The 26,061-nt window shown below is 35.5% G+C and overlaps 1 protein-coding gene across 1 annotated transcript in view; it reads right to left on the bottom strand.

The window, feature by feature from the left end:
* The window catches only part of LOC118019941 (phytanoyl-CoA hydroxylase-interacting protein-like), an 82,592-nt gene extending 57,028 nt beyond the window's left edge, over positions 1–25,564 (bottom strand). The window contains exon 1 of the mRNA XM_035019648.1: positions 25,213–25,564. Coding sequence (XP_034875539.1) covers positions 25,213–25,318 — 106 coding nt within the window. The 5' untranslated portion in view covers positions 25,319–25,564. The remainder of the gene's footprint in view (positions 1–25,212) is intronic.
* Positions 25,565–26,061: the final 497 nt, after the last annotated feature.

Genomic DNA, 26,061 nt, shown 5'->3' with positions numbered 1-26,061 from the left:
CCACATCTGAAAAATGAAAAGTTTGAAATAGATAACTGTTAAGGTATTCTCTAGCTCTAAAATTCTGTGTCCTTAATTCTGGTTATTAAATTTAACACTACTTAAGTAGTAAGAACACAAAAATGGTATAAAAATAGGTAGTATTCAGAACAAGGAAACACACACACACACACACGCATCTAAATTACCCAAATCATTAAGCAAAAGTTATTTTGGTTTTAATTATCTGAACAATAGTTGCTTAAATTCTCCTCTTAACCACTCACGTGAAGATAATGTTACTTGCATTTTTTAAATCCTTCCTTGGCTAACTATGTGATAAGGTTAACATGGGATAAATTGGACCTTCAAGATCTGGCATATTTTTCTCTCTCGCCTAAACTCTGCTAACTTCCATTCTCATTCTCAATGCCCACTAAGCCTGTGTTGGAGTGATTCCTTATACCTGGACTATTACTGCCTATCTCATCTCTCTTCCCCTCCCTACCAGTATCTCCAGGGATTTTTGCCTTCCTATTTTGTTTTCCTAATCTCTTCATCCTTCAGGTTATTTCACTTTACTTCCCTGATTCTCCCCACTCCCCACAAGTCAGGAGACCTTCTTACATATTTCTGGTAGATGAATAAAAAATAAATGACAAACCTCTAATCTTCAAATAAGGTTTCAAATATATTTATAACTTTAAAAATATCAAGGCCCAGATTTCTTTTCAATATTTTCAATTTATAATTTTGATAAATCATTAATAAATTTTTCAAATTTCATTATTGAAAGGCTGAAACTGGAATGGGGAATGCTTTGTGACATTTTGATTCCTTAAAATCATATTATAGCCAAATAGGACCAAGGAAGGGCTAGCACCTACCAAAATAAGAAAGCAGACAGAATATAGATCCAATTATTCTTCCTATGTCCACTCTTCCTCTGTGCTTCATCCCACAAGAGAGCACAAATGCAAATCAAGCCCAAGACACAAAGTATTAACCTTGAGTAGTTAGCAATGAAAACACACAAATGCAACTATATGTGACCTGGGATAAAACAAAAAGTAATAAATATAAAACTGTGCAAGAGGAGCACAAAAGAATTCTGGAAATAGAATAAAAATTAAAAGAAGGGGTAACTGTGCTTTAAGCAGAATTTAAAGGAAAGCAAGCCCTTGGATTGTTGGGGGATTCAGCATATATAATCCTACAGAAGTAGGAAATATTAAGCAAAAGACAATAAATAAAGTTGGTAGCATAGCCAGAATAAAAGACATGAGTAAATTGAAAAGAAGAGTAAAAGTAAGGAATGCTGTCCCTAGCAGTGTTGTACCATTTGTACATGGTAAAGCAATTCACTTCATACTTGGTGAGATTTTAAAAGGAGAATACATGGAATGTAGAGGAAAAAACAGTACAGCCAACTAGTCAGCCAGGTAAGGTTGGTGAACAATGGGGTGACAGATATCAAAACCAAATGACTTTAAAGAGGGAAGATTGCAATAACTTCATGAAAGTCTGCAAATATACTGCACTTGAATTAGGGTTCCTCAGCAGGGGAGACAGATACTGAAAACCTATTGTCAAAAAGATTATTTTTGGAGTGAGAATAAGATGTGATTGCAGAAAAGAGAAGCTAGTGATGAAGATTCACAAAGTATTCAGTTATAAAGTTATGAGATAAAGTGAGATTAGACCAATGAAGAGAAAGAATTCAAGGAATAGTATCTTAAGATTTTATATGTAGAATGCCTTTAAAGGTCAATGCCTGGGAAGTTGGAAGGATAATGAGAGTATCTTTTGGAAAACAGGACTCTTATTGGGAGTAACAGATAGCAACATGTTTCTAAATTTGTGGCATTGTTTTAGTTCCTTGAGAAGCACCTAACCTGAGATTTCAAATACATGAGGATAGACTTTTTTACCCAGCGAATTCATCTAAATTGCTTCATACAGAAACATGTTTAAAAAAATACAGTAAAGTTCCAGTTCAAGATGGCAATATAGAAGTATCCAAAGCTTACTTCCTCCCACAGACACACCAAATCTGTGGCTAAATATGGAACAAATTCCTCTGTAAAAAAAAAACAAAACAAAACCAAAAAACTGTCTGAGCAACTCCTATGCATCAGGCAAAGGACAGAAGTCCCCCATCGAAGCAGGTAGGAAAGGCTGGGACACAATCTCACCATAAGCTCTATCCCCAGAGTTGTGACCACAATTGGGAGGGAACTCAAAACCTGGAGCTTTGAAAACCAATGGGGCTCACATCCACGAGACCCACAAGGCTATAACAATTTGAGAAATGGCTCTAATATGGTTCACATCCTTGGACTCACCACCCAAGGGCTCAGCATAAAGGTAGCCAGCCAATAAGCAGGCACCCAGACTTTAGGTGAATGAGGCTCATTTGCTAATCTTAAAGTATTGGCCTCAGAGACAGAAATCTAATTTAACACATATCCAGGGTCCTCCTGGCTGGTAGGCACCATCTTCACACTCTTCCTCTGCCTCGCTCTAGCCAGTGGGTGCCATCTTTTTCTTATTTTAATGCTAGACTTTCTTTTCTTTTCTTTTTTTTTCCTGCAGATACTATCTATATACTCTCCCTTATGTCTCATTCCAGCCAGTAGGCATCATCTTCATGTACTAGCTGGTAAGCATGATCTTTTTTCTTTTCCTTTTTCCAGGCAGTTGCCATCTATACACTCTCCCTGTGCCTAATTCTAGTTGATGGGTGCCATCTTTGCATTCACCTTCTGCTGATCCAGAGTGCCAGTATCTCCCAGAGGGGAATCATTACATGCATCTGTTTTTTTGCAGCTGCTGCCCAGAGGACACTTCTTGATTGCCTGGCTCTGGAGACGGGGTGGGGGCGGGGGGGTGCTGTAATTCTGGGTCTCATGGTACTGTTAACAAACCAAGAGATAGTTCTTGGCACACTACCACCTCCAGGGCACTGCACAGATAGCAAACTGAAACACACCCCCAATCTTTCTGTGAAAGAAGCCTAACTGCTTATCCAGGAGCTTTGGCCCAAAGAGCAGGTTTCTTCTGGTTTGGCATACAACTAGGGGCCTGTAGAGGTGTTTTCAGGGAATGGAGGCTGGTAGATGAAATATTTGTGCCCTCCTGCTGCCTAGTTCCAGCTTGCCAGTATCTCCTTCCAAGAAAGGCTTATTATACTTTTTAATATGGCACCCCAATATTTGTGGCACCCTCAACTACAGGGAGGTGTTAAAAATAAGATAGGCTATCCCAATGTTTGTGGCTGCCATCAGGAGAAACCTATACATTTTCTGGCCCTAGCGGTCAGTAGGACTTATGCCTGTGGGTCCCACAGGACAGTGACCCAAAAGAAGAGTCAAAAGACACAGCAGCTCAATCTTTAAGTGAAAGTGGTCTATTAGCTTATCAACATAAATGCAGTCTGAGGGGCAGATTTCTAATTAAACATATATCTAAGGGCTGACTATAATCTTTCCAGTAACCTCAGAGGACAGGTGCTATCTCTGAACTCTCCTCTGGTTATACTCTAGACTGCCAGTATCTCCCAGAAGAAAACTTTTACATGTATCTGGTACCACTGTACCATGGTTTCTGGTACCATGGTTTCTACATCTGGTACCATGGTTTCTACATCTGCTACCTAGTTTTTGCAGTTGCCACTCAGAGGATGCCCCTAACTTCCCTGCCTCTGGTAGCCAGGCAAGGCTTGTGTTCTTGAGTTCCACAGAACTGTAACAATCAGAGACAGTTCTTGGCAGGCTACCACCCCCAGGGCACTGCAAAGACAGCATACTAAATTACACCAGTCTTTCCATCAAAGAGGCTAATTAGCTTGTCCTAGAGTTTTGTCCTGAGGGGCAGGCTTCAGGTTTGGCACACAAAAGGGACCTGTGCAGGTGTTCTCAGTGAACACAGGCCAGTGGACACCATCTTTGCACTCTCATTCTGCTTTGCTACATCTCACCAGTATCTCCCAGGAGAGAGATTTTACACTCATCTGAAGCCCTAATTTTTTGCAACTGCCACTGAGGGGACACTTCCATATTATCTAGTTGGCTCTGGAGACCAGTGTGGTTTAAGCTTGTGATCCCACAGAACTGTATATATTTGTGTACTTCAAAGGCAGCTGCATGAGGGTCTAGCTTCCAATCAGCCTGAATCTAGGTGCTGACTGAGATGCTCCCCTTTGGGACACTGACAGGTCCTGGCATACGCTCAACTACAGGGAGGCATTACAAATAAGATAGGCTGTTTGGACAATCACAAAGTTTTGAGAGAAACCAAGAGTTAGAACAGGGTTAAACAAAAAAAATTAATTTCCTATATTTGGCCACTCTAACAAGACTGGAAGATGTGGCTGTTTCGTCTAATGTATTTCTATACAAGAGAGTCAAGCAAAATGAAAAAACAGAGGAATATGCTCCAAATGAAAGACTTAAATGAAACAGCAGGGGGAAAAAAGTTAATGAAATGGAGATATGCAATCTACCTGATAAAGAGTTCAAAGTAATGGTCATAAAGATATTTACAGAACTCAGGAGAAGGATGGATGAACACAAGTGAGAATTTCAACAAAGATATAGAAAATACATGAAAGTACAAAATAGAGAAATCACAGAGCTGAAAAATACATTACTGAAAAATACCCCGGGGGGTTGTGGGGGAGGTGTTCAACAGCAGACTAGATAAAGTAGAAGAAAGGATCAGTAAACTTGAGGACAGGGCAGTGGAAATCACCCAGACACAAAAGCAAAAAAGGAAAACAAAGTGAAGATAACTAAGGGGCTTATAGACAACATCAAATGGACTAACATTTGTATTATATGGGTTCCAGAAGGAGAAGAGAAAGAGAAAGGGGCAGAAAACTCATCTGAAGAAATAATGGCTGAAAACTTCCCTAACTTAAGAAGGGAAATAGAACTCCACATATAGGAACCCCAGAGAGTTCCAAATAACAAGTACTCAAAAAGACCCACACCAAAACACATTATAATTAAAATGTCAAAATTTAAAAAAGAAAGGAGAAATCTTAAAAGCATCAAGAGAGAGTGGGGCACCTGGGTGGCTCAGTCTTTTAGCATCTGCCTTCAGCTCAAGTCATGATCCCAGGGTCCTGGGATTGGGCCCTGCATCAGGCTCCCTGCTCAGTGGGAAGCCTGCTTCTCCGTCTCCCACTCCCCCTGCCTGTGTTACCTCTTTCACTGTGTGTGTCTCTCTCTCTCTCTCTGTCAAATAAATAAATAAATAAATCTTTTAAAAAAAAAAAGCATCAAGAGAAAAATAGCTAGTTTTTACAAAGGAAACCCCCATTAGACTATTAGCTGATTTTTTTTTTTTTTAGCAGAAACTCTGCAAGCCAGAAGAAAGTAGCATGATTTATTCAAAGTCCTGAAAAAAAAAAAAAAACTTCTAACCAGTAATAGTCTATCCAGCAAGGTATCATTCAGAATTGGAGAGATAGATTTTTCCAGACAAACAAAAGCTGAAGGAGTTCACCACCAGGAAACTGGCCTTACAAGAAATGCTAGACAGACTTTTTTTTAAGCTGAAAAAAAAGGTCACCAGTAACAAGAAAACATATGAAAGTATAAATCTCACTGGGAAAGGTAATTAAATATATACTTAAGATAGTGGATCCATTACTTATAAATCTAACATGAAAGTTAAAAAACAAAAGTAGGAAAACTAGCAACTATAGTAATTACTTAAGGAATACACAAAATAAAATGATGTAAAATGTGACATCAAAAACATAAAATGTGAGTGGTAGAGTTAAAATGTGGAGCTTTTACAATTTTGATAACAATTAAGTTGTTATCAAAATATATGGTTATACATTTAAGTTGTTATATATAAGCCTCAGAGTAGCCACAAAGGAAAAATCTGTATTAGACACACAAAAGATACAGAGAAACATATCTAAGCATACCACTAAAGAAAGTCATGAAACCATAAAAGAAGAGACCAAGAGAAGAAAGGAACAGAAAGAACTATAAAACATGCAGAAAACAATTAACAAAATGGCAATAAGTACATATTATCAATAAGCATTTTAAATGTAAATAGACTAAATCCTCCTACCAAAAGACATAGAATGACTGAATTTATAAAAGAAACAAGACTCATCTGTATGCAGTCTACAGACTCACTTCAGATGTAAGGACACCAACATACTGATTTACAACTAGATACCATCCACATCCAAATAAATAAACTTGAAGGCAATACGAATACTGGCAGAACAAACTCCACAACTAAATATAAGTAGACAACATACAGTGATAAAGAAAAAAATTTAAAAGCAGCAAGACAAAAGAAGACAATAACTTAAAAGGGAAAACCAATAAGGCTAGCAGAAGATTTTTTGACAGAAACTTTGCAAGATAAAAGGGGAAAGTGAAAGGATGGAAAAAGATATCCCATGCAAATGGAAACCAAAAAACTTAGGGTAGCTATACTTAGATCAGACAAAATAGATTTCAAAAACTAGACTGTAATAGTAAACACACAAAGGTGTGTTTATGTAATAATAAAGAGGTCAATCCAACAACCGTATATAACATTTATAAATATTTATGCATCCAACATAGAAGCATCTAAATACATAAAGCAGTTATCATTAGACAGCAATACAATAATAGTAGCGGGGGCGGGGGTGGGCACCTGAGTGGCTCAGCTGGTTAAGCCTCTGACTCCTGATTTCAGCTCAGGTCATGGTCTCAAGGTCATGAGATCAAGCCCTGTGTGGGGTTCTATGTTGAGCGTGGAGCCTGCTTAAGATTCCCTATCTCCCTTTCCCATGCCCCTCCCCACTTGCATGCTCTCTCTCTCTCAAAAAAAATTATTAAAAAAATAATATTAGGGGAATTTAATACCCTACTTACATCAATAGATAGATCATCCAGACAGAAAATCAAAAAGGAAACATTGAGCTTAAACAACATGTTAGGCCAGGTGGACTTAACAGATGTATATATCTGTTTTGTATAAACAGTCCATCTGAAAGTAACAATACACATTCTTCTCAAGTGCACATGGACTATTCTTCAGTATAGATCATATGTTATGCCACAAAAAAAGTCTTAATAAATTTAAGGGGACTTAAATCATATCAAGTGTCTTTTCAATGATATGAAACTAGAAATCAATTACAAGAAGAAAACAGAGAAGTTCACAAGTATGTGGATATTAAACAACATGCTACGGAACTTCCAATGAAACAAAGAAGAAATCAAAACAGAAATAAAAAAATACCTGAGACAAAGGAAAATGGAAATATACCCAAAACTTACAGGATGCAGCAAAAGCAGCTCCAAGAGGGAAGTTCATAGTGATAAAAGTCTATATCAATAAACAAGAGAAATTTCAAATAAATAACCCAACAACTCAAAAAACTAGAAAAAGAAGAACAAATTAAGACAAAAGTTAGTAGGAGAAAGGAAATAAAGGTTAGAGCAGGAATAAATAAATTAGAGACCTAAAAGAAATAGAAAAGATCCATGAAAATTAAAGCTGTTTATTGATAAGATAAACAAAACTGACAAACCTTTAGCTAGACTCACCAAGGAAAAAAAAGAGAGGACACAAATAAGTAAAATCAAAAATGAAAAAGGAGATGTTACAACTGATACCACAGAAAGATAAAGGATCCTAAGAGACTATTATAAAAAAATATATGCCAACAAATTAGACAACCTAGAAGAAATGGATAAATTCCCAGAAACATGTAACTTACCAAGACTGACTCATGAGAAATAGAAAATCTGAACAGAGCAATTACTAGTAACGAGACTAAAGTTCAAAAACTTCCCAAAAAACAAAAGTCCAGTACAAGAAGCTTCTCTGGTAAATTCTACCAAACATTCAAAGAAAAATTAATACCAATTATTTACAAACTCTTCCAAAAAATAGGAGATTTCTAAGCTCATCTTACAAGGCCTGCATTACCCTTATACAAGAACCAGGCAAGTGTGCCACAAGCAAAGAAATTTACACGCCAATATCCCTCATGAACACAGGTGCAAAAACCCTCAAGAGAATATTAGCAAACCAAATTCAACAATACATTAAAATATGCAGTGATTAAGTGGGATTTATTCTAAGGACTCAAGGGTAGTTCAACACCCACATGTGAATTAATAGGATATACAATATTTATAAAACAAATGATAAAAATCATATAATCATCTCACAGACACAGAAAAAAATATTTCACAAAATTCAACATTCATTCATTAATGACAAAATGCTCAACTAAATGGTAATACAGGTTCTGTATCTCAACATAATAAAGGCCATGTATGACAAACCCAGAGCGAACATCATACTCAATAGGGAAAAGACAAAAGCTTTTCCTCTAAGATTGGGAACAACAGAAGGATGCCTACTCTCAGCTTTTCCTCTAAGATTGAGAACAACAGAAGGATGCCTACTCTCCCTATTTTTACTCAAAATAGTATTGGAAGGCCCATCAAGAGCAATTAGTCAAGAAAAAAAAATAAAAGGCATCTAAACTGGAAAGGAAGAAGTAAAACTGTCACTATTTTCAGATGACATGACATAGAAAATACTAGATTCCATTAAAAAAACTGTTAGAACTAAATAAATTCAGTAAAGTTGCAGGATGCAAAATTGATATACAGAAATCTATTGCATTTCTATACACTAATAACAAGCTAGCAGAAAGAGAAATTAAGAATTAAGATACAATTGCATCAAAAAGAATATAATACCTAGAAATAAACTTAACCACAAAGGTAAAGTATCTTATGCTGAATTTTACAAAACATTAATGAAAGAAACTGAAGACACAAATAAATGGAAAGATCTTCTATGCTCATGGATTGAAAGACTTAAAATTGTTAAAATGTTCGTATTCCTCAAAGCAATCTGTAGGTTCAATACAATACTTATCAAAATTCCAATGGCAGGGCACCTGGGTGGCTCAGTTGTTAAGCGTCTGCTTTCAGCACAGGTCATGATCCCAGGGTCTGGGATCAAGCCCCACATCGGGCTCTCTGCTCAGCAGGAAGCCTGCTTCTCCCTCTCCCACTGCCCCTGTTGATGTTCCCTCTCTCGCTGTGTCTTTCTCTGTCAAATAAATAAATAAAATCTTAAAAAAAAATTCCAATGGCAATTTTACAGAAATAGAACAAATTATTCTTAAATTTGTATGGGACCAAAAAGGATCCCAAATAACCAAAGCAATCTTGATAAAGAACAAAGCTGTAGGCATCACACTTCCTAAATTCAAACCATATTTCAAAGCTACAATCATCAAAACAATATGATATTGGCACAAACACAGACACATATATCAATAGAACAGAAGAGAGAGCCCAGAAATAAACCCACACATATATGGTCCATTAATTTGTGACAAAGGAGCCAAGAATATACAACAGGAAAAGGACAGACTCTTTAATAAATGGCATTGGAAAAATTGGGATAGCCACATGCAAAACAATGAAACCAGATCATTATCTTACATCATACACAAAAATCAACTCAAAAAGGATTAAATACTTGAATGTTAAGACCTGAAACCATAAAACTCTAAAGAAAACATAGGCGGTAAGCTTCTTGACACTGGTCTTGGCAAAGATTTTTTACATTTGACATTAAAAATAAAGGCAACAAAAGCAAAAATAAACAAATGAGATTATATCAAACTAAAAAGTTTCTGCATGGCAAAGAAAATCCACAACAAAAAACAGAACCTACTGAATGAAAGAAAATGTTTGCAAATCATATATCTTACAAGGGGTTAATATCCAAAATATATAAAAACCCACAAAACTCAATAGCAAAAAACAATCTGATTAAAATTGAGCAGAATATCTGAATAGACACTTTTCAAAAAAAAATACAGGTAGCCAACAGACATGTGAAAAGATGCTCAACATTACTAAGCATTAGGGAAAGGCAAATCAAATATAAAAAGATATTACTTCATGCCTGTTAAATGGCTATTATCAAAAAGACAAAAAATAACAAGTGTTGGCAAGGATTTGAAGAAAAGGGAACTCTTGGGCCCTGTTGGTGGGAATGCAAATTGGTGCAATCACTATGGAAAACAGTATGGAGATTCCCCAAAAAGTTAAAAATAGAAGTACCATATGATCCAGCAATTCTACTCTGGGAATTCATCTGAAGAAACAAAAACACTAATTCAAAAAGATATTATACCTCCATGTTCACTGCAGCATTATTTATGATAGCCAAGACATGGAAACAAACTAATGGATAAACAAAATGTGGTATATTTATGGAATATCATTCAGCCATAAAAAATTGAAATCTTGCCATTGGTGGCAACATGGATGGGCACTGAGGGCATTACTCTAAGTGAAGTAAGTCAGACGGAAAAAGACAAATGACTTACATGTAGAATCTAAAAAAACAAAAAAAAACAAAAACAAAAAATGAGCTCATGGATATAGAGAACAGATTGGTGGTAGTCTGAGGCAGTGGGGTGGAGTAGGATGGGGTGGCAAAATGGGTAAAGGGGTCCAAAAAGTATAAATTTCCAGTTATAAAATGAGTAAGTCATGGAATGGAATGTTCATCATAGTGACTATAGTAAATAATACTATAATACTATAATACTATACTGCATATTTGAATATATCACACAATTATATACCCTTTCCTTATCATCAAAAACAATTTCTTAAATATATTTTTATTGAGATAAAATGACAACATTATATTAGTTTCAGGTATACAAGGTAATGATTTGATATTTGTATATATTGCAAAATGATGGCCACAGTAAGTCTGGTTAACATCCATCACCATACATAGTTATACATTGAAATTTCTCAAATTTGAATGTTGGGTGGATTAATTTATTACAGATATGCCTTGTTGTATAAAGCAAGATGTGTAAAAATAGAATGAATAAAAATTTGTTGTTAAAATTTCTGATCTGGTGCCCCTATATAAAAAAATCCTGAGTGGGTACATAAGTGCAGTCAATTCTTTAGAAATTATATACACATATTACCATGCTAATATGTTATGAAAATTATAGACTATGGAAAAAATAGAAGGAAACTGATAAAATATGTAATATTTTAAAATAATTTATTTTTACTTATTATAAGAGATATATATGAATATGTGCTCTTTTTGAGAATCTTGGCTCAACATTTTATGATATAGCAATTTAAACAATGAGCTCTAAATCTGATTTAGATATCTGGTTTAAAGAGTTGTCACAGTTGGAAAACAGATCACAAAAGAATGGATACATCAGAATGGAGAAAGCATATCAATAGGTGTCTTATGAAACACTAATATTTTTCATTTCTCAATTCCATTTACCAATTATATAAAGGTACCTCATGCACATTCAGTATACATAACAGTTTGATATACCTGATATTAATCTACATATGTAAAGATTAATCACTTATTTTTTACTTATTTTAGCTGAGATAAAAATATTAATAGAAGTTCTATTATTTTCTTCCATGGCCTAATTGATTATATCCTGTGTGCCCACTGGGGTTCATACACAATATACCGATGGCATTTACACAACACTTTTGAAAGTTCTTGCATTATAAAAGTAAAGAATATAATTTCCCCATAAAAAGTAGTACAGTACTACAGAAAAATGAAAATAAGCCATTTGCAGACCCTCAGTGATAATACAAGACAATAAAAGTCATTTTAAAAGCAATTAAAATAAATTCTGGCACCAAAATAAATTATGATACCTTATATTGTTAGTATAACACATTACTTGATGCAAATGTTTTACAAAACTACTTTTTAATCTGATAAAAACTATTCTGGGTAAAATCTTTTTACTCCTTTCTGTTTTCTTACACTACCACACTCAGCTTTCTTAAGAGTCATGTTTTACTTAAAAATAGTGCTTTTAACATTTCATAAGAGTTCTGTGTGCTCAAAGAAAAGGAAAAAAATAAAGAAATGTTGATAGAAAGCTGAATAACAAGATTGCAAACTCCTAGGTAAATGATACAAGTGCAAAATTCTAAGAGTGCTTTTGAAATTTGTCAGCACAGGGCACTTGGGTGGCTCAGTCATTAAGCATCTGCCTTTGGCTCAGGTCATGATCTCAGGGTCCTGGGATCGGGAAGCCTGCTTCTCCCTCTCCCACTCCCCCTGCTTGTGTTCTTGCTCTCGCAGTCTCTCTCTCTGTCAAATAAATAAAAAATTAAAAAAAAAAAAAAGAAAAATTTGTCAGCATGATTACAATTTAGCTATACTTGAAATGGCCTGTAAATAGATGAAGCTAAAAATCTTTGAATTTCTAGTGTCTAATATATACTTCCCCTCATAAGAATTTCATAATTTAAGACACCATTATTTAAGACAATTTAGTTGGTATTACATTTCAGTGCCATTTTGCCTTTCTGTCAAATTCTTCTGCAGAAAACAATTAAGAATACTAGAGAAATGACAGAGAAACACTATGGTAGGGAAAATAATTATTCCCTGATTAATGTGTTTTGTAAGTTTAGATTTCATGTCAGGCTTTCTTAAAGGCCAGCATATCTACATTTTAAAGTGCAATGAAAATAAGTAAATAACACAAATACATTATTTGTGCTATGTAGCATCATGCATATTTCCAGGGAAATAAAATAGTTAAGATTTTCATTAAAATATTAATACATTATAATGAAACCAAAAGGACTCGATATGTCAGAAAAGTAAAATTATAAACTATTAATCTATAGGCAAAAGATGAAAAAAAATTCTTGAAATGATTATGAAGTACAGTGAAGAAAAAGTTCATTGTTGATCACAGGAAGCTTTTAGAAATATTGGTGAAGATCTCAGAAATATTTATATAGAAGAAGATACACTTCTACAATATATGGTGCAGAATAAAAATTCTGGTAGAGGTGGTTAGATTGTATTTGGAATATTTATCACTATTTCAACCTTGAATTTTATTACTGTAAATTGTATTACTAGAATTTGAACAAGTAAAGCTTTTAGCAAAACAAATAGAATAAACAGCAAATTCCAGAACCACTGTTTTTCAGTCATTAGGTTTTCCCTTTTTTTAAAATCACTAAAAATAACAACCAAAAAAGCCATATCAAGCCTTACAGAAATTAATATTGGATATAGTGAACTGCACTAGAAAAGGACAATATATAAATAGGCTCAAACACTCAGCTTTGAAAAAATTATACAAAAACTGTATTTATTAAAAAGGAAGATTTGGGGCACCTGGGTGGCTCAGTCATTAAGCGTCTGCCTTCGGCTCAGGTCATGATCCCAGGGTCCTGCGATCTAGCCCCGCATCGAGCTCCCTGCTTGGTGGGAAGCCGCCTCTCCCTCTCCCACTCCCCCTGCTTGTGTTCCCTCTCTCGCTGTGTCTCTGTCAAAATAAATAAAATCTTTTTTTTTTTTTAAAAAAGGAAGATTTATCTAAACTTAAACACCAAGAATCTGCAAAAAAAAAAAAAAAAAGGCACATACACAAAAATTAAGTGTAAGAAAGACTATGTCCTACTTAGGCTAGCAATTCAATAAAAACCCTAGGAAACATTAAAATTAGTGGATTCAAATCAAAAGAAAATCTTGGAAATATACATTCACTATGAAAGCCTTAGAAATACCTTTGGTGAAGATTTTAGTTTTTCTTCGAGCTCCAATGTCATTATTTTTCTGCTAATTTGAATTCCAACAGTTTGTTTATTTTATGTACTGCAGACTATGTTGCCAAAGAGGGAAAAACTAATCTAGTATATTTCCACAGTAAACACAGATTATCATACACTTAATGGGAGAAATCTATCAAGTACATGGGGCACCTGGGTAGCTCAGTTGTTCAGTGTCTTCCTTCCGCTAAGGTCATGATCCCAGGGTCCTGGGTTCGAGTCCCACGTCGAGGGGGCATCGGGCTCCCTGCTCGGCGGGAAGCCTGCTTCTCCCTCTCCTACTCCCCCTGCTTGTGTTCCTACTCTCGCTATCTCTCTCTCTGTCAAATAAAACAGAGTAGAGGGAGAGAGAGAGAAGCAGTCTCCCCGCTGAGCAGGGAACCTGATGCAGGACTCGATCTCAGAACCCTGGGATCACGACCTTAGCCAAAGGCAGACGCCCAGCAGACCAAGCCACCCAAGCGCCCCAATAAATAAAATTTTAAAAAAAAAGACCTATCTAGTACAGAGTTTAGGCCAACTGTATTTCTCCCATGTTAATTGCCTCATTATTTAACCACACCCTAGCCAAGTTTAATTATATCAAAAGTAATTAATTTTCAAATGTTCCTTTTAGACACCACAAATAAAAGAGCCCAGCATTCAAATTTACTTATTCTAATGAGCAGTTCAACAATTTGACATGGGTCTAAAGGACTGACTAGAGGATGAAGTAAAGAAAACCTGACAAAGGAGAAACAAAAACCCAGAAAACCATCTTTATCCTCAAATTCCCTGCCTATGAGACATAGATGGACATTTCTAACAGTCTTTTGGTCATTTCCATCTAGGTATTGCACAGGCATCTGAAACCTAATTTGTCCAGGAAAGGCTTTATTTAATAGCTTGTTATCAAGGCTACTCTTTCACATTCCCTCCAACCAACAAACTACCTTATTTACTGGTGTCAAAATACACCCAGTCTCCCATTTTGGCAAATTTAGCCATCAGCAACAGCTCCTTTCTTGTATCTCGTACTTCCAGTTTAATCACAGCCAACAGATTTTTACGTTAGCTTTTTTCTGACATTTCTGACATTACAACAAACATGTTAAATTACTAAACTGTTACCAAAAAACTGAAATAAAACATTGGTACATGCCTGAATATAAGAGAATAAATATTATCCATCACATATAGTTAATTAATTCAAATGCTGAGATTATGTAAAATCTTTCTAATTTAAGTGGATGAGAATATGAATGTGGCAGATTTCTCCACTTACTTTTGTAGTAGTTTTTCAAACATAAATTTAAGAATGATAAAACAATACACAGTGGAGAAGAAACTTTTAATGTCTAAGTCAGTTTTTTAACTCATCATCAACAATTGTCAGAAATACTGAAAAAAAAGAAAGAAAAAAAATATTGGGACAGCTATCTTAAGGAAAGTAGAAAAAATTTTTTAAATTTCAGGAGTGGTAGCTCCTATAAAAGCTATTGCCAGCTTCATTAAGTAGTAATTGTTTACTAATAAGAACTGGATATTAAGATATTTCAAAATAGTTTATTTTTTTATTTAAATATTTTATTTATTTATTTGACAGAGAGACAGCAAGAGAGGGAACACAAGCAGGGGGAGTGGGAGAGGGAGAAGCAGGCTTCCTGCTGAGCAAGGAGCCAGATATGGGACTCGATCCCACTTAACCATCTGAGCCACACAGGCGCCCCTCAAAATAGTTTTAAGTAATCATATATAAACCATCATTTAAGTTGAAGGGTTTTTTTTTTTTTTTTTACTGAGCTAATTATAATACTATGAATAGAAAATTTCAAAATTCATTTTTCATATGAAACTTAGTCAGCTATCCTGAAAAAAGATATAAATGCTTCAAAAGAAACAAGAAATACTTTATTTATTAATTTAAAAACACTTTTTTTTTTAAAGATTTTATTTATTTATTTGACAGAGAGAGACAGCGAGAGAGGGAACACAAGCAGGGGGAGTGGGAGAGGGAGAAGCAGGCTTCCCGCCGAGCAGGGAGCCTGACACGGGGCTCGATCCCAGCACCCCGGGATCATGACCTGAGCCGAAGGCAGCCGCTTAACCAACTTGAGCCACCCAGGCGCCCCTAAAAACACTTTGATAAAGATTTAAAATAGGAATACCATACAATCCAGTAATTCCACTACTGGGTATTTACCCAAAGAAAGCAAAAACATTATCTCAAAGATATATGCACACCTATGTTTATTGTAGCATTATTTATAATAGCCAAGATATGGAAGCAACCTAAGTGTCAATCAATAGATGAATGGGCAAAGAAGATGTGATATATACATATGAATATTACTCAATCATAAAAAAGAATGAGATCTTGCCATTTGCTACACCATGGATGGACCTAGAGGATATAATGCTCAATGAAATAAATCAGAGAAAGGCAAATACTATATGATTTTACTTATTTGTGGAATTTAAAAAACAAAACAAATGAATAAACAAAGAAAAAGCAGAAACAGAACCATAAATACAGAGAACTGATGGTTGACAGAGGGAAAGAGGGTGTAGGAATGGGCAAAATGTGTGAGGGAAGTGGGAGGTACAAGCTTCCACTTATGGAATGAGTAAGTCATGAGGATGAAAGTTACAGCAAAGAGTATATAGTCAATGGGATTGTAATAGCATTGCATGGTGACAGATGGTAGGTACATTTGTGGTGAGTATAGCATAAAGTATAGAGTTTTGGAATCACTATGTTGTTCACCTGAAACTACGGTAACATTGTATATCAACTATACTTCAATAAAAAAGGAAAAAAAACCTTTGATAAACATCTTTCAAATATAATGAGCAAACGAATTTGATTATTTAGCTCTTTAATAAGCTGAAGAAACTCAATTTGATAATACAGTCACAATATTACCAAGCTTATAAATGCATATAAATTGTCAGTAATGAAACTGATCCTTACAGTTAAGATTAATCATGCAAGTAAAATAAATTTAACTGCTCTGAAATTTTAAGAGATCAGCACACAAAGGTATGAGCTTTAAAAAAAAAAAGGTACCAAAATACCTCAGAATATTACAAGATACATTATTTTCTCACTGAACAGTGAAAAAAATGAACTGACTGATGAACAGAGTCCATCACCTGCCTCCAAAAGGAACACTTACTCTTTGATTCAACTTGAAAAAAAATCTTACTATTTCTACTTAAGTCTGAATCAGTTAATTTGAAGAGTATCCTGAGAAAGAAAAATGAGCTTAAAAACTTTAGCAATTGTCACTACTTATTTGAATTTGAAATTCTGTGAACCAGAATTTCCTAGGCATAATGCAATAAAAATAAAATACAGAAATAAAGTGGATGTTGAGGCTGATATAAAATAGCAACTTCCAAGTATAACTGCTAATTTTAATTTCTCACTATACTCATTGACTGAATTTATTGAAAAATGCTGTTAAGTTTGAAATTACAGGATAGATGTACACTAATTAAAAGTTATTTTTACTTGTTAGAGTTCTGCAAAACGTTAAAAAAAAAAGGGTTCTCTAAAAATTAGAAAATTTGAAATCTACTAAAAAGATTTCAAACGAGATAAATCCAAACTCCTATCATGGCATAAGCTAGTTAGCCCTAACTAGTTTTCAGTTTACTTTCCTACAAGGAATACTTTTTTTTCCCAATAATACTAAACGCCATGTATTGCTAGAACATGCGTGATTTTATGCCTTTATATATGCTCTTATCTCAACCAGAAATGCCTTTATCCCACTTCTCCTGGCAAGTTTTTATTTTTCTTTCAATATACAGAAAAAAATGTTGCTTCCTCTGTAAAGCCATCTTGAGAGACTCAAGACAGAATTAACTACTTTCTTTTCTACATTCTATTATACTATTACATGTTATTATATTTATCTATTGAAATTTATTGTCTCCCTAAATGCCAGCAAATCCTTTAAATGCAATGATCCAAGTTACATTCATTCTTGGATTTTTTTTTTCCTGTTCTTAACACAGACCCTAAAGTTGGAATACATCCATAAATAAATAGAAAAAATTACATGCAAGTAAAAGAACAAAAGGAAACAATCAAACTGATTAAGTTTAGTACCAAAAAATTAATCATTGAACAAGAATAGAATGGCACTATCTTCCAGCCATTATACTCAAAGTGTGATCTGCAAACTATTTACCAGGCTCTGATGAGATAAATATAAAAATTAGAATTAAGAATCTGGAAACTTTTATAGGAATTTGACAGAGATTTTCATGTTTGTTGAATCTTTTAGGATCTTTTAAATTTCATTTTCTAATAATTCATTTTATTATATTTTTGTGAAGTATCAGCCAATGATAGATTAAAATACTGAAAAAAGCAAAATACGGATAGATTGAGAAGCCCTACATTAGACTGTGGAAGACAGAAAGATGAATAAGACCTTTACTCTTAAAAAAAAAAAAAAAAAACACAACCTTGACTCTTTTTCAATGAGGATTTGGTTTACAAGGAAAAATATGATATATACATAAATTGTTGTAGTATGTATCATAACTATCCATATTTCTCAAAGTTCACATCATCATCTTTGACACTTTAAAACCTTTCTATTGATAGAATTATAACTGTGCCTGGAAATACTAATGCATAACTAGTATTTCTTTCTAAAGTTACTTATATGAAGACTAGATTTTAAGTTAAAATCAGGGCTTGTTTCTTTCACTGCCTATCAGACCCAAAGGCATCTTTGACTGCCTCCATACAGAGCTAGGTAGCTTTCTACAGCTCTCTACCTGACCTGCAGTATCTCAAAACCCCAGTAGTATATAAAAACAGAGTGATTATACAATTTTTGTCAGAAACTCTTCCTCAGTATTTTCAAGATTAATTTATTAATCTTTACTAATAAAGATTAATTTATTTTCTCAATCCTCTATGCTAGGAGTTGGCAAACGTTCCCTGGAAAAGACCAGATAATAAATATTTTAAGGTTTGTAAGCTATATGATCTACTGTCACAGCTACTCAGCCTTTGTAGCAAGAAAGCAGCTACAGACAATATATAAACAGAAGGGCATGGTTTGGTTCCAATAAAATTTTACTTAGAAGAACTGGCAGTAGGTTTTCAGTTTGGCCCAAGGACTATAACTTGCTGATGTCTCTTCTCTATCATAGGTATAACTTTAAAATCAATCATTAACATCATTTAGTAATATTAAAAAACTGCCATTCTTGTTTGCATTTATCAACTTTTAAAATTTTAAAGACTGACAGATTCACCAACATTCAAGTTTATAAAACAAAACACTATTTTTCAAGAAAATCAAAGTAAGTATATTGAAAAAATTTTTGTGCTTTGTCTCTAATGGCATATGTCTAGGGAAGCTATAAGCTTTTCATACTATTATTAGATAGCAACACTCCCACAGGCTATGGAAAACAAAAAGACAGATTTATTTACATTAGTTGCCACAACCACTACAACAAACATCATATAAACAAAAATATCCACAGAAAAGTCCTTTTAAAATGAACTACAAACTTGGTGCAAATAGTTACAATATCACAAACAAAACTAACTACAATACTATTCAGAGTTATGATACTTTTTGTTTAACCCACATCTATGGAGTAACTTCAAAATCCTGATATCTTGTCTACCTTTTTTTAACAAACCTGGAATGTAGATTTATTTCATCTTTAGGGTTCAAAGTTGGCCTTCTCCAGCATGTAGTCACTCCTTTCCTTTAAGGGGTGAGATACAAAGCTGATCAGAAGTCACTCTAAAACTGAAGTCAAACCCTAATTTCCTCTTAAGTTCTAGTATCCCCTGTGGAATATATAGTTCTATGAACAATGCTCTTTATCATTCTAGAACTCTTTTCTCCAGAACATAAGAGGAATTGTTAAATGTTTCAGTTTCCAAGGAAGTCTCTTACTGTTAGTTTCCAAATATCTTAATATAAATGTTCTTTTTACTTTACTTCTGATTTCCCAGACTTAAAATCCTAAAATTACTCCTTATCACTTTTCATATTGCTTGAAAATTCAATCACAAAGTTTGTAATTATTTTTGGATTTCTTTTACACCTTTGCCACTCACTATCTTTCCACAAACAGAACATGCTGATACTGCCTACCTATTTTTTCCTGTTGACAACTCTTCAGCGTTTCTATACGTTTCTATGAGAAGTCTTCCACAAATCCTGATTTTACTTCTCAAATGTATATGTGTATAAAATACAGCCTGCTTAAAAAGACAATTTAACCACTGTGTAATAATAATAAAATATGTTAAAAGATATTAAAGAATAAGGCAAATGCTTTAAAATAGTAAAAACACAATTTAAATAACAGTAAAAAGATTCTTACAGAGAAATTTAAGAGAAGTGGAAAATAAACCCAAGAAAGAGGCAAATGCTGTAAGGAAAAACTAAAATGCAATTACTAAGGGCAGACAAGGAAAATCAGAAACTAGAAGGATTATACTTACTGCAGAAATTGATGCAGCTGCTGTTATTTCTGAAGTCCAAGATAATATATAAAAATAATCAGTAAACTATATTCACATAAAGTTAAGGAAAGATCAAGGTTGGGCCTAAATGAGGGGGTATATCAGCAGTGAGAAACCAAGTAACTTAGAAGTTGTCTACTGCTCTATAGAGTGAATTTCTGACTGGCTTACCTTGGCAATAAAGCAAGTTGCCAGTGTTACTACTTATAACATATCAGTTATTCTACCACTGGAGGGAGTCTGGTCACATATCCTTTGATGTGACTTTTATTCTAATAACTTCATCTTCTCTGGGAATGAATTAGAACCCCTACCAAGAATATGAATTGGTTTAACATAATCTGATGACTTTAAAGCGTTTTGTTTGTTTCTTTTAGTTTGTCTTTTATTTTTGTTGTGTTCCATACTAAGTAAAAATTTACAGCATCTCTATAGTCATATCTGGGTCAAAGAAATGAATCCAGAGGTTACATGTGCTGGTACATATCTACCTTAGAATAAAAAATCATGAAGAGAAAAATGTTAAATCAAGAACAGAAGGTTCTGATACAAATACCTACCCAAAGCAATTATCAAGGTCACAAGGCACATAAAATGCCGCAAACAGCAGGTCTGAAGTAGAAGCTGAAAAGAGCTTTTAGGATTAAGGCTGACAAAGATATCATTGATGGGATAGATAAATATAAGCAAAAGATAGAGTACTGTAACTGTGGTTTAAAGTTAACTATTTTTTTAATTGAGAATTTACAGTTTCCATTGTCTACTCATGAAGTTGAAGTGACATAAGAAGGATTTACTAAGTGAATAAAACCAACTGAAATGAAAAACAAAGATCTAAACATTGGACAAAAAAAAAAAATAAAAAACAATAGCTGAACTCAAGAAGGTATGCGGAGAATAATAGTCCATTTACAATAATAATTATTCTCTATTTTGTGTCAAGAATTATAAGAAATGATAGAAAATACTTCATGTAATTATTTTAAAAATCCTACAGGACTGACATTGTTATGTCAATTTTACATGAGAAAGCTTAAAGCTAAAAACAGGTTAAGTAATTTGCCTAATGTAATATATCTATCAAGAGCCAATATTCTGTCAGAGGTCTGTCTGATTCTAAAATGCTATTGCCACTATGGCATATGAATGTCAGTGAGACAGAGCAATGACTACCTTGTGTTCTTGTACTATTAAAGGTAACAGTTATGGGTACTATTCCTAGATGTCTGCTTCAGAAAATGTCATTAAGGATTATCTATTACAGCACTGTGCTAACTAGTAAGCATTTTTGTGTTATATTTCCAAAGTTAAAATTTGTTTAATTCACATATCAATAAGCATAAAAAAGTCACAACTGATTTATAATTTAAGTAGCTATGATAAAGTCAAAACTAAAAGGAATTTATCTTTTTTAAATATGTAAAAAGGAGAAAACCTTTTTTTCTTTTCCTTCATAAAACTATTGTTAGACACAAAGACATGGAAATCTGTCAGGTTCTCTCTGCAATTTCCTTAAAATGTATTCCCTTGCTGAGTAGCATCATAAACTCCATAAGCCATATCTAGGCAGTCATAAAATAATCATGGAAATAATACTTGTTAAACGTAGGAAGCCTTGGGGGTGGATTTAAGTGCCATACAACAAATTAATTTTGTATTTTCTCCCTTGCTATTGTAACAAGAGTGCAGGGAGCTTGAATGCATATAAAACACCATATACATAAATAAATCTTTCCCTTTCAGAAGGAAAGAAAGCTTTGAGATATCTATCTATCCATCTATCTATCTATTTATCTGTCTATGCATGATTTTAAGAAAAATGAAGAGAAGTAGAAGTAATGTAGAATTATGTGTGTGGGGTTCGGTGCTGTTCTGTCTTGTCACAGGTCAATTAGGGTCTGAAGTATCTATGTGAAGAAACAAACAGGAAATGGGTCCCCATATTATCAATGCTTCCCGATGAGCAATTAATGTTTTTTTTATCCTTAAACTTCCTTAGAAAATCTACAATTAAAGTAGATCATATGTGCAACTTGAGGATACTTCAACACAGCAGAGATAGAGGAACAGAAACACTCTTCTACTTGAAACAGAGATTATAGAAAGTACTAGATCTACAGCACATATTCAAAGGTTTCCTAATAGAAGTCCATCAGAATCCTCATTTTGAACTACAAGTAACATGTAGGCAGAGACCATATATTAGTAACTAAAGCACACATGCCTAGGATAAAAGTATACATGAAATAATGTGTGTGGAGAAGAATCCTCTTGCTTAATTAAAAAGTCCAATTATATGACTGCTTGGATTATATTCCAAATTCTTCCAACTGTTAAATACTTGGAGAAACTATGAAAAAAAAGAAACATTGTGAATTATTGCTAATTATGTATATGGATTAATTTATAAGAAAATAGCAAGTGAAAGAAAAAATATACAAGAGCCAAGGAAACATAAGAAAGACATACAGTTTACCAGCAGGTATAACTTAGTTGATAAAATATATAAAACATTATAAAATTAAAAACATCTATAAGTGGAGAAAGTAAAAGGAAACATATATTTAACAATAATATTATATTTTCTCCTATTCTATTTTATCTACTTCCAAGAAGTTTGTGCTCATTTTTTTCCAACACCAGATTAATAGAAGAATAGAGAAAAGTAAAGAGAAAACAAAATAAATGTATTTCTATGATCATAAAATTATTAAAATTTATCATTTTATGTACTCAAGCATATAACAGATCTTCTGCCACATCCTAATCTTTCTATTATATATTTACAGAAGTAAAATAATAAGACCTGAGAGGAAGTGAAGGGAGTAAATAATATCTAGTTGAGTATTTCTCACTATAAGATTATGATAAATAAGTTCTGCTTGACAAACTTAATGTAACATTTTAAAATTGTTCTGCCAAAAATAAACATATATTTTGGAATTGACATGTAGAGTCACAAAATAAAAAGTTAAACATTTAATAACATCTCTACACAAGCTATTCCTAATTTTTACATATTTTAATAGAAGAGTTAGCTCTTTGTATTTGTTGATATATTTTATAAAATGAAACCCTATTAATCTATGTTGAATCATTAGAAGTCTTCAAATAAGTAATTTTCATAGATACTGCTAAGTGCCAGCACCCCCCTATTAAATGTTAATTTTTTCATTTTGCAGGATTCATAATGTAAACTGAAACAACTAAAAAATATTACCAAAAATAAAATAGCTACTACTCTACAAGAAGAGACCACATAAATGCAGCACTAGTTTTGTTAATTCTATAAGCTTCATAAAAAAGAAAAAAAACTTTATTTTCCTTAATATCTTTGAAAATGTGGTAAATGCAATTTTAAGTATTAAGATTACGGGGTTCTGAGGAGTAACTATGAATTGCCTATTTCCAATAACTACAGTAATAAGCTTTAGGTAAATCACTGAAGTAAATGAAGGTGAAATCTACTTTTACTAGATTCTTGGTTTTCTGTCAAACCATCTAGGAAAATCCAAACATTTACAATGGTAACACCAGAAAAAGGATACATACAGAAAAAGTATACTATACAATTTCCTACGTGGTATATTAAAAATAATCTCTATAGTCTAATAATGCAAGTTTATATATGGAATGCCAAAATGATTACTTTTTTTTTTAGATGCCATAAATATGTGCACCTATTACTATGGTGACCTAAGGATAAAGGAATTATAAACAGCTTTTGCAAGAGTATTTATTTATCAATACTATACCTTTTCCAGAAATTATTTAAAGTGGTTTTGGCTTCAAAGGTCAATTATTCTGTGTCCTAAATTTATTAATAAACAGAAATTCAGTGTTCAGTTGACCTAAACTATACTGTAGAGCAACACCTAACCAAGTTATCTAAATGACTTTAGAAACAAGACCTCTGCTCTCTATTTGGATAACATACTGATAAATTTCATGGCCTTATTGTGAGCACACTAGTATTCCTACATAACCCTGGCTAAAAAAATATATTTAAATTATCGTCTCCATATACTGTTAATCACTGATTCCATTTATAGCCCAAAGTGTTCAGGGTCATCTTGACAACATGTAAATGGTTTTTCCTTTGTCACATGTTCGATTTTACAATTATTTGGCCAATCAACTACTAATCAGATGACTCTTACAAATGAAGTTTTATTCCACATCACTGAAATAGCACTGACTCTTCAACTACTCCAAATAACACAGAAGCACTACACGCTAGCTACCCATATTGCACACAGTACTAGCTTATCTCTTTAACGCTCAAACCTGTGTTCAATCACTTCCTTCTTTAGGAGACTGCCAACTTTAACAATAGAATAAGCTATATAATATCAAGACACAATGGTGAGTACTCGCCACATACACTGTACCACAGCAGATATATTAGGCCACTTCTTTACAGATTTTTGACAGTTTCTGAGTCACAGCCCCAAACCACGAAGCTTGTGGCTATCCATGGTGCTGAAACGCACCCCCCGCCCCCGCGCCCCTTCACTGGAAAAACCGCCATCCCAATCCCTATTTAAGAGCACAAAAAGATTAATGAATTTGGGGGGTCTGAAGAGGGGAGGTTTAAAAAAGGAAATGATAGTTTCTGGGCTGAGAATGCTAACTAGCGTGAGCCGGTGGAAAGAAGGGGTACTGAAAGCACCCAGAGGGCATTTCCCCTTCGGTTCCGGTAGACCCTGGAAACCCGGACTGCGGCACCATCGGAAACACCTCGTCCCGGGCAGGAGCGGCGGGCGGGAACGGCGCCCTCGCCCGGGCAGCTCCTCCGCGCGGGGCCAGGCGGGCGAGGACGCCGAGGGGCGCCGCTGCCGGAGACTAACGCGACTTTCCGCGCCAACGAGCGAGCCCTGGGGTCCTTTTGTTTCTAGCGTCTGCGGGGAGGGCGGATGAGCGGAGAGGAGCCCCACCTGTATTTATTTGTATGGGGGGACAACAAAAGACCCTGATGCCCGGGTGAGCAGGGTCGGCCGAGTCGGGGCGGCCGCGGCGCCTGGCCACAGGCTCGGCCCCTTTCCTCACAGCCCCCGTCGCTCTTACCGTCCCGGTCGCACAGCTGAATGGCCTCCAGGCTGAGGTTTTTGATCACCTCCTCACAGGGGCTGGTGGGGCTGTTGAGGGTATGATCCAGGCGCGGCACCTCCATTTATCCAACTCCCTTCTCAAGCCCGCCTGCTTCGTATCCAGGCTCTCTCGGTGGACGGGGTGGGAGAGAAGGGCGGGAAAGGGTAGGGAGTGGCGGAAGGAGGGGAAAGAGGCCTGGGACGCGGCTCCGAGGGGCCGAGGCTGAGCCGCCGGGCTAGAGAGCCGCGGCCGAGGCGACGGCCGTGACAGGAGCTCCGGGGAGTGTGAGGCTCGGAGAGACGGAGAGGGACCCGGCGCGAGAGCGGGAGGTGCGCGCTCCCGGCGGGGAGGGGACGCGGCGCGCGGGGATCGTGAGGGAGAAGGCGCGGCGCGCGCACGCGCGCGAGAGGACGCGCCCACCTGCTGGCGCGCGGCGCTCCTCCTTCCCCGCCCTTCCCCGCGCACGCGCCCCCTGCTGCCCTGGCGCCTCAGCCCCCGCTACCCCCGCGCGGAGTGTCGGACCGCACGAGCGCCGGGAAGCGGCGGGCGGCTGGGCGTATGGCGCGCTGGCCTCTCCTTCTCTTCTGGTGAGGGTGGTTTGGCGTCCTTTCCCTCGTCATAGGGTCAGTGGGACTCAGGTTGGCACTGGGGAGTCTGCACGGGGAGATGAGAAGAAGCAGATTGGTTTTTATGAAGGACTGGAAAAATATGGGTCCAGATCCTTTGTATCCTTGTTTCGGAGCCCCCCAGGCTGCCTTCCCCCTTAAGGTCTCGAGCTACTCCCCTCCAGGCCCCTGCTTGCTCAGCCAGGCATTCCTCGGAAAC

The sequence above is a fragment of the Mirounga leonina genome, unplaced genomic scaffold (genome assembly GCF_011800145.1).
Source record: "Mirounga leonina isolate KUSES-001 unplaced genomic scaffold, KU_Mleo_1.0 Mir_109, whole genome shotgun sequence".
Taxonomy (NCBI): domain Eukaryota; kingdom Metazoa; phylum Chordata; class Mammalia; order Carnivora; family Phocidae; genus Mirounga; species Mirounga leonina.
The sequence above is the reverse complement of the archived record's forward strand: the minus strand, read 5'-3'. Positions and strand labels throughout refer to the sequence as shown.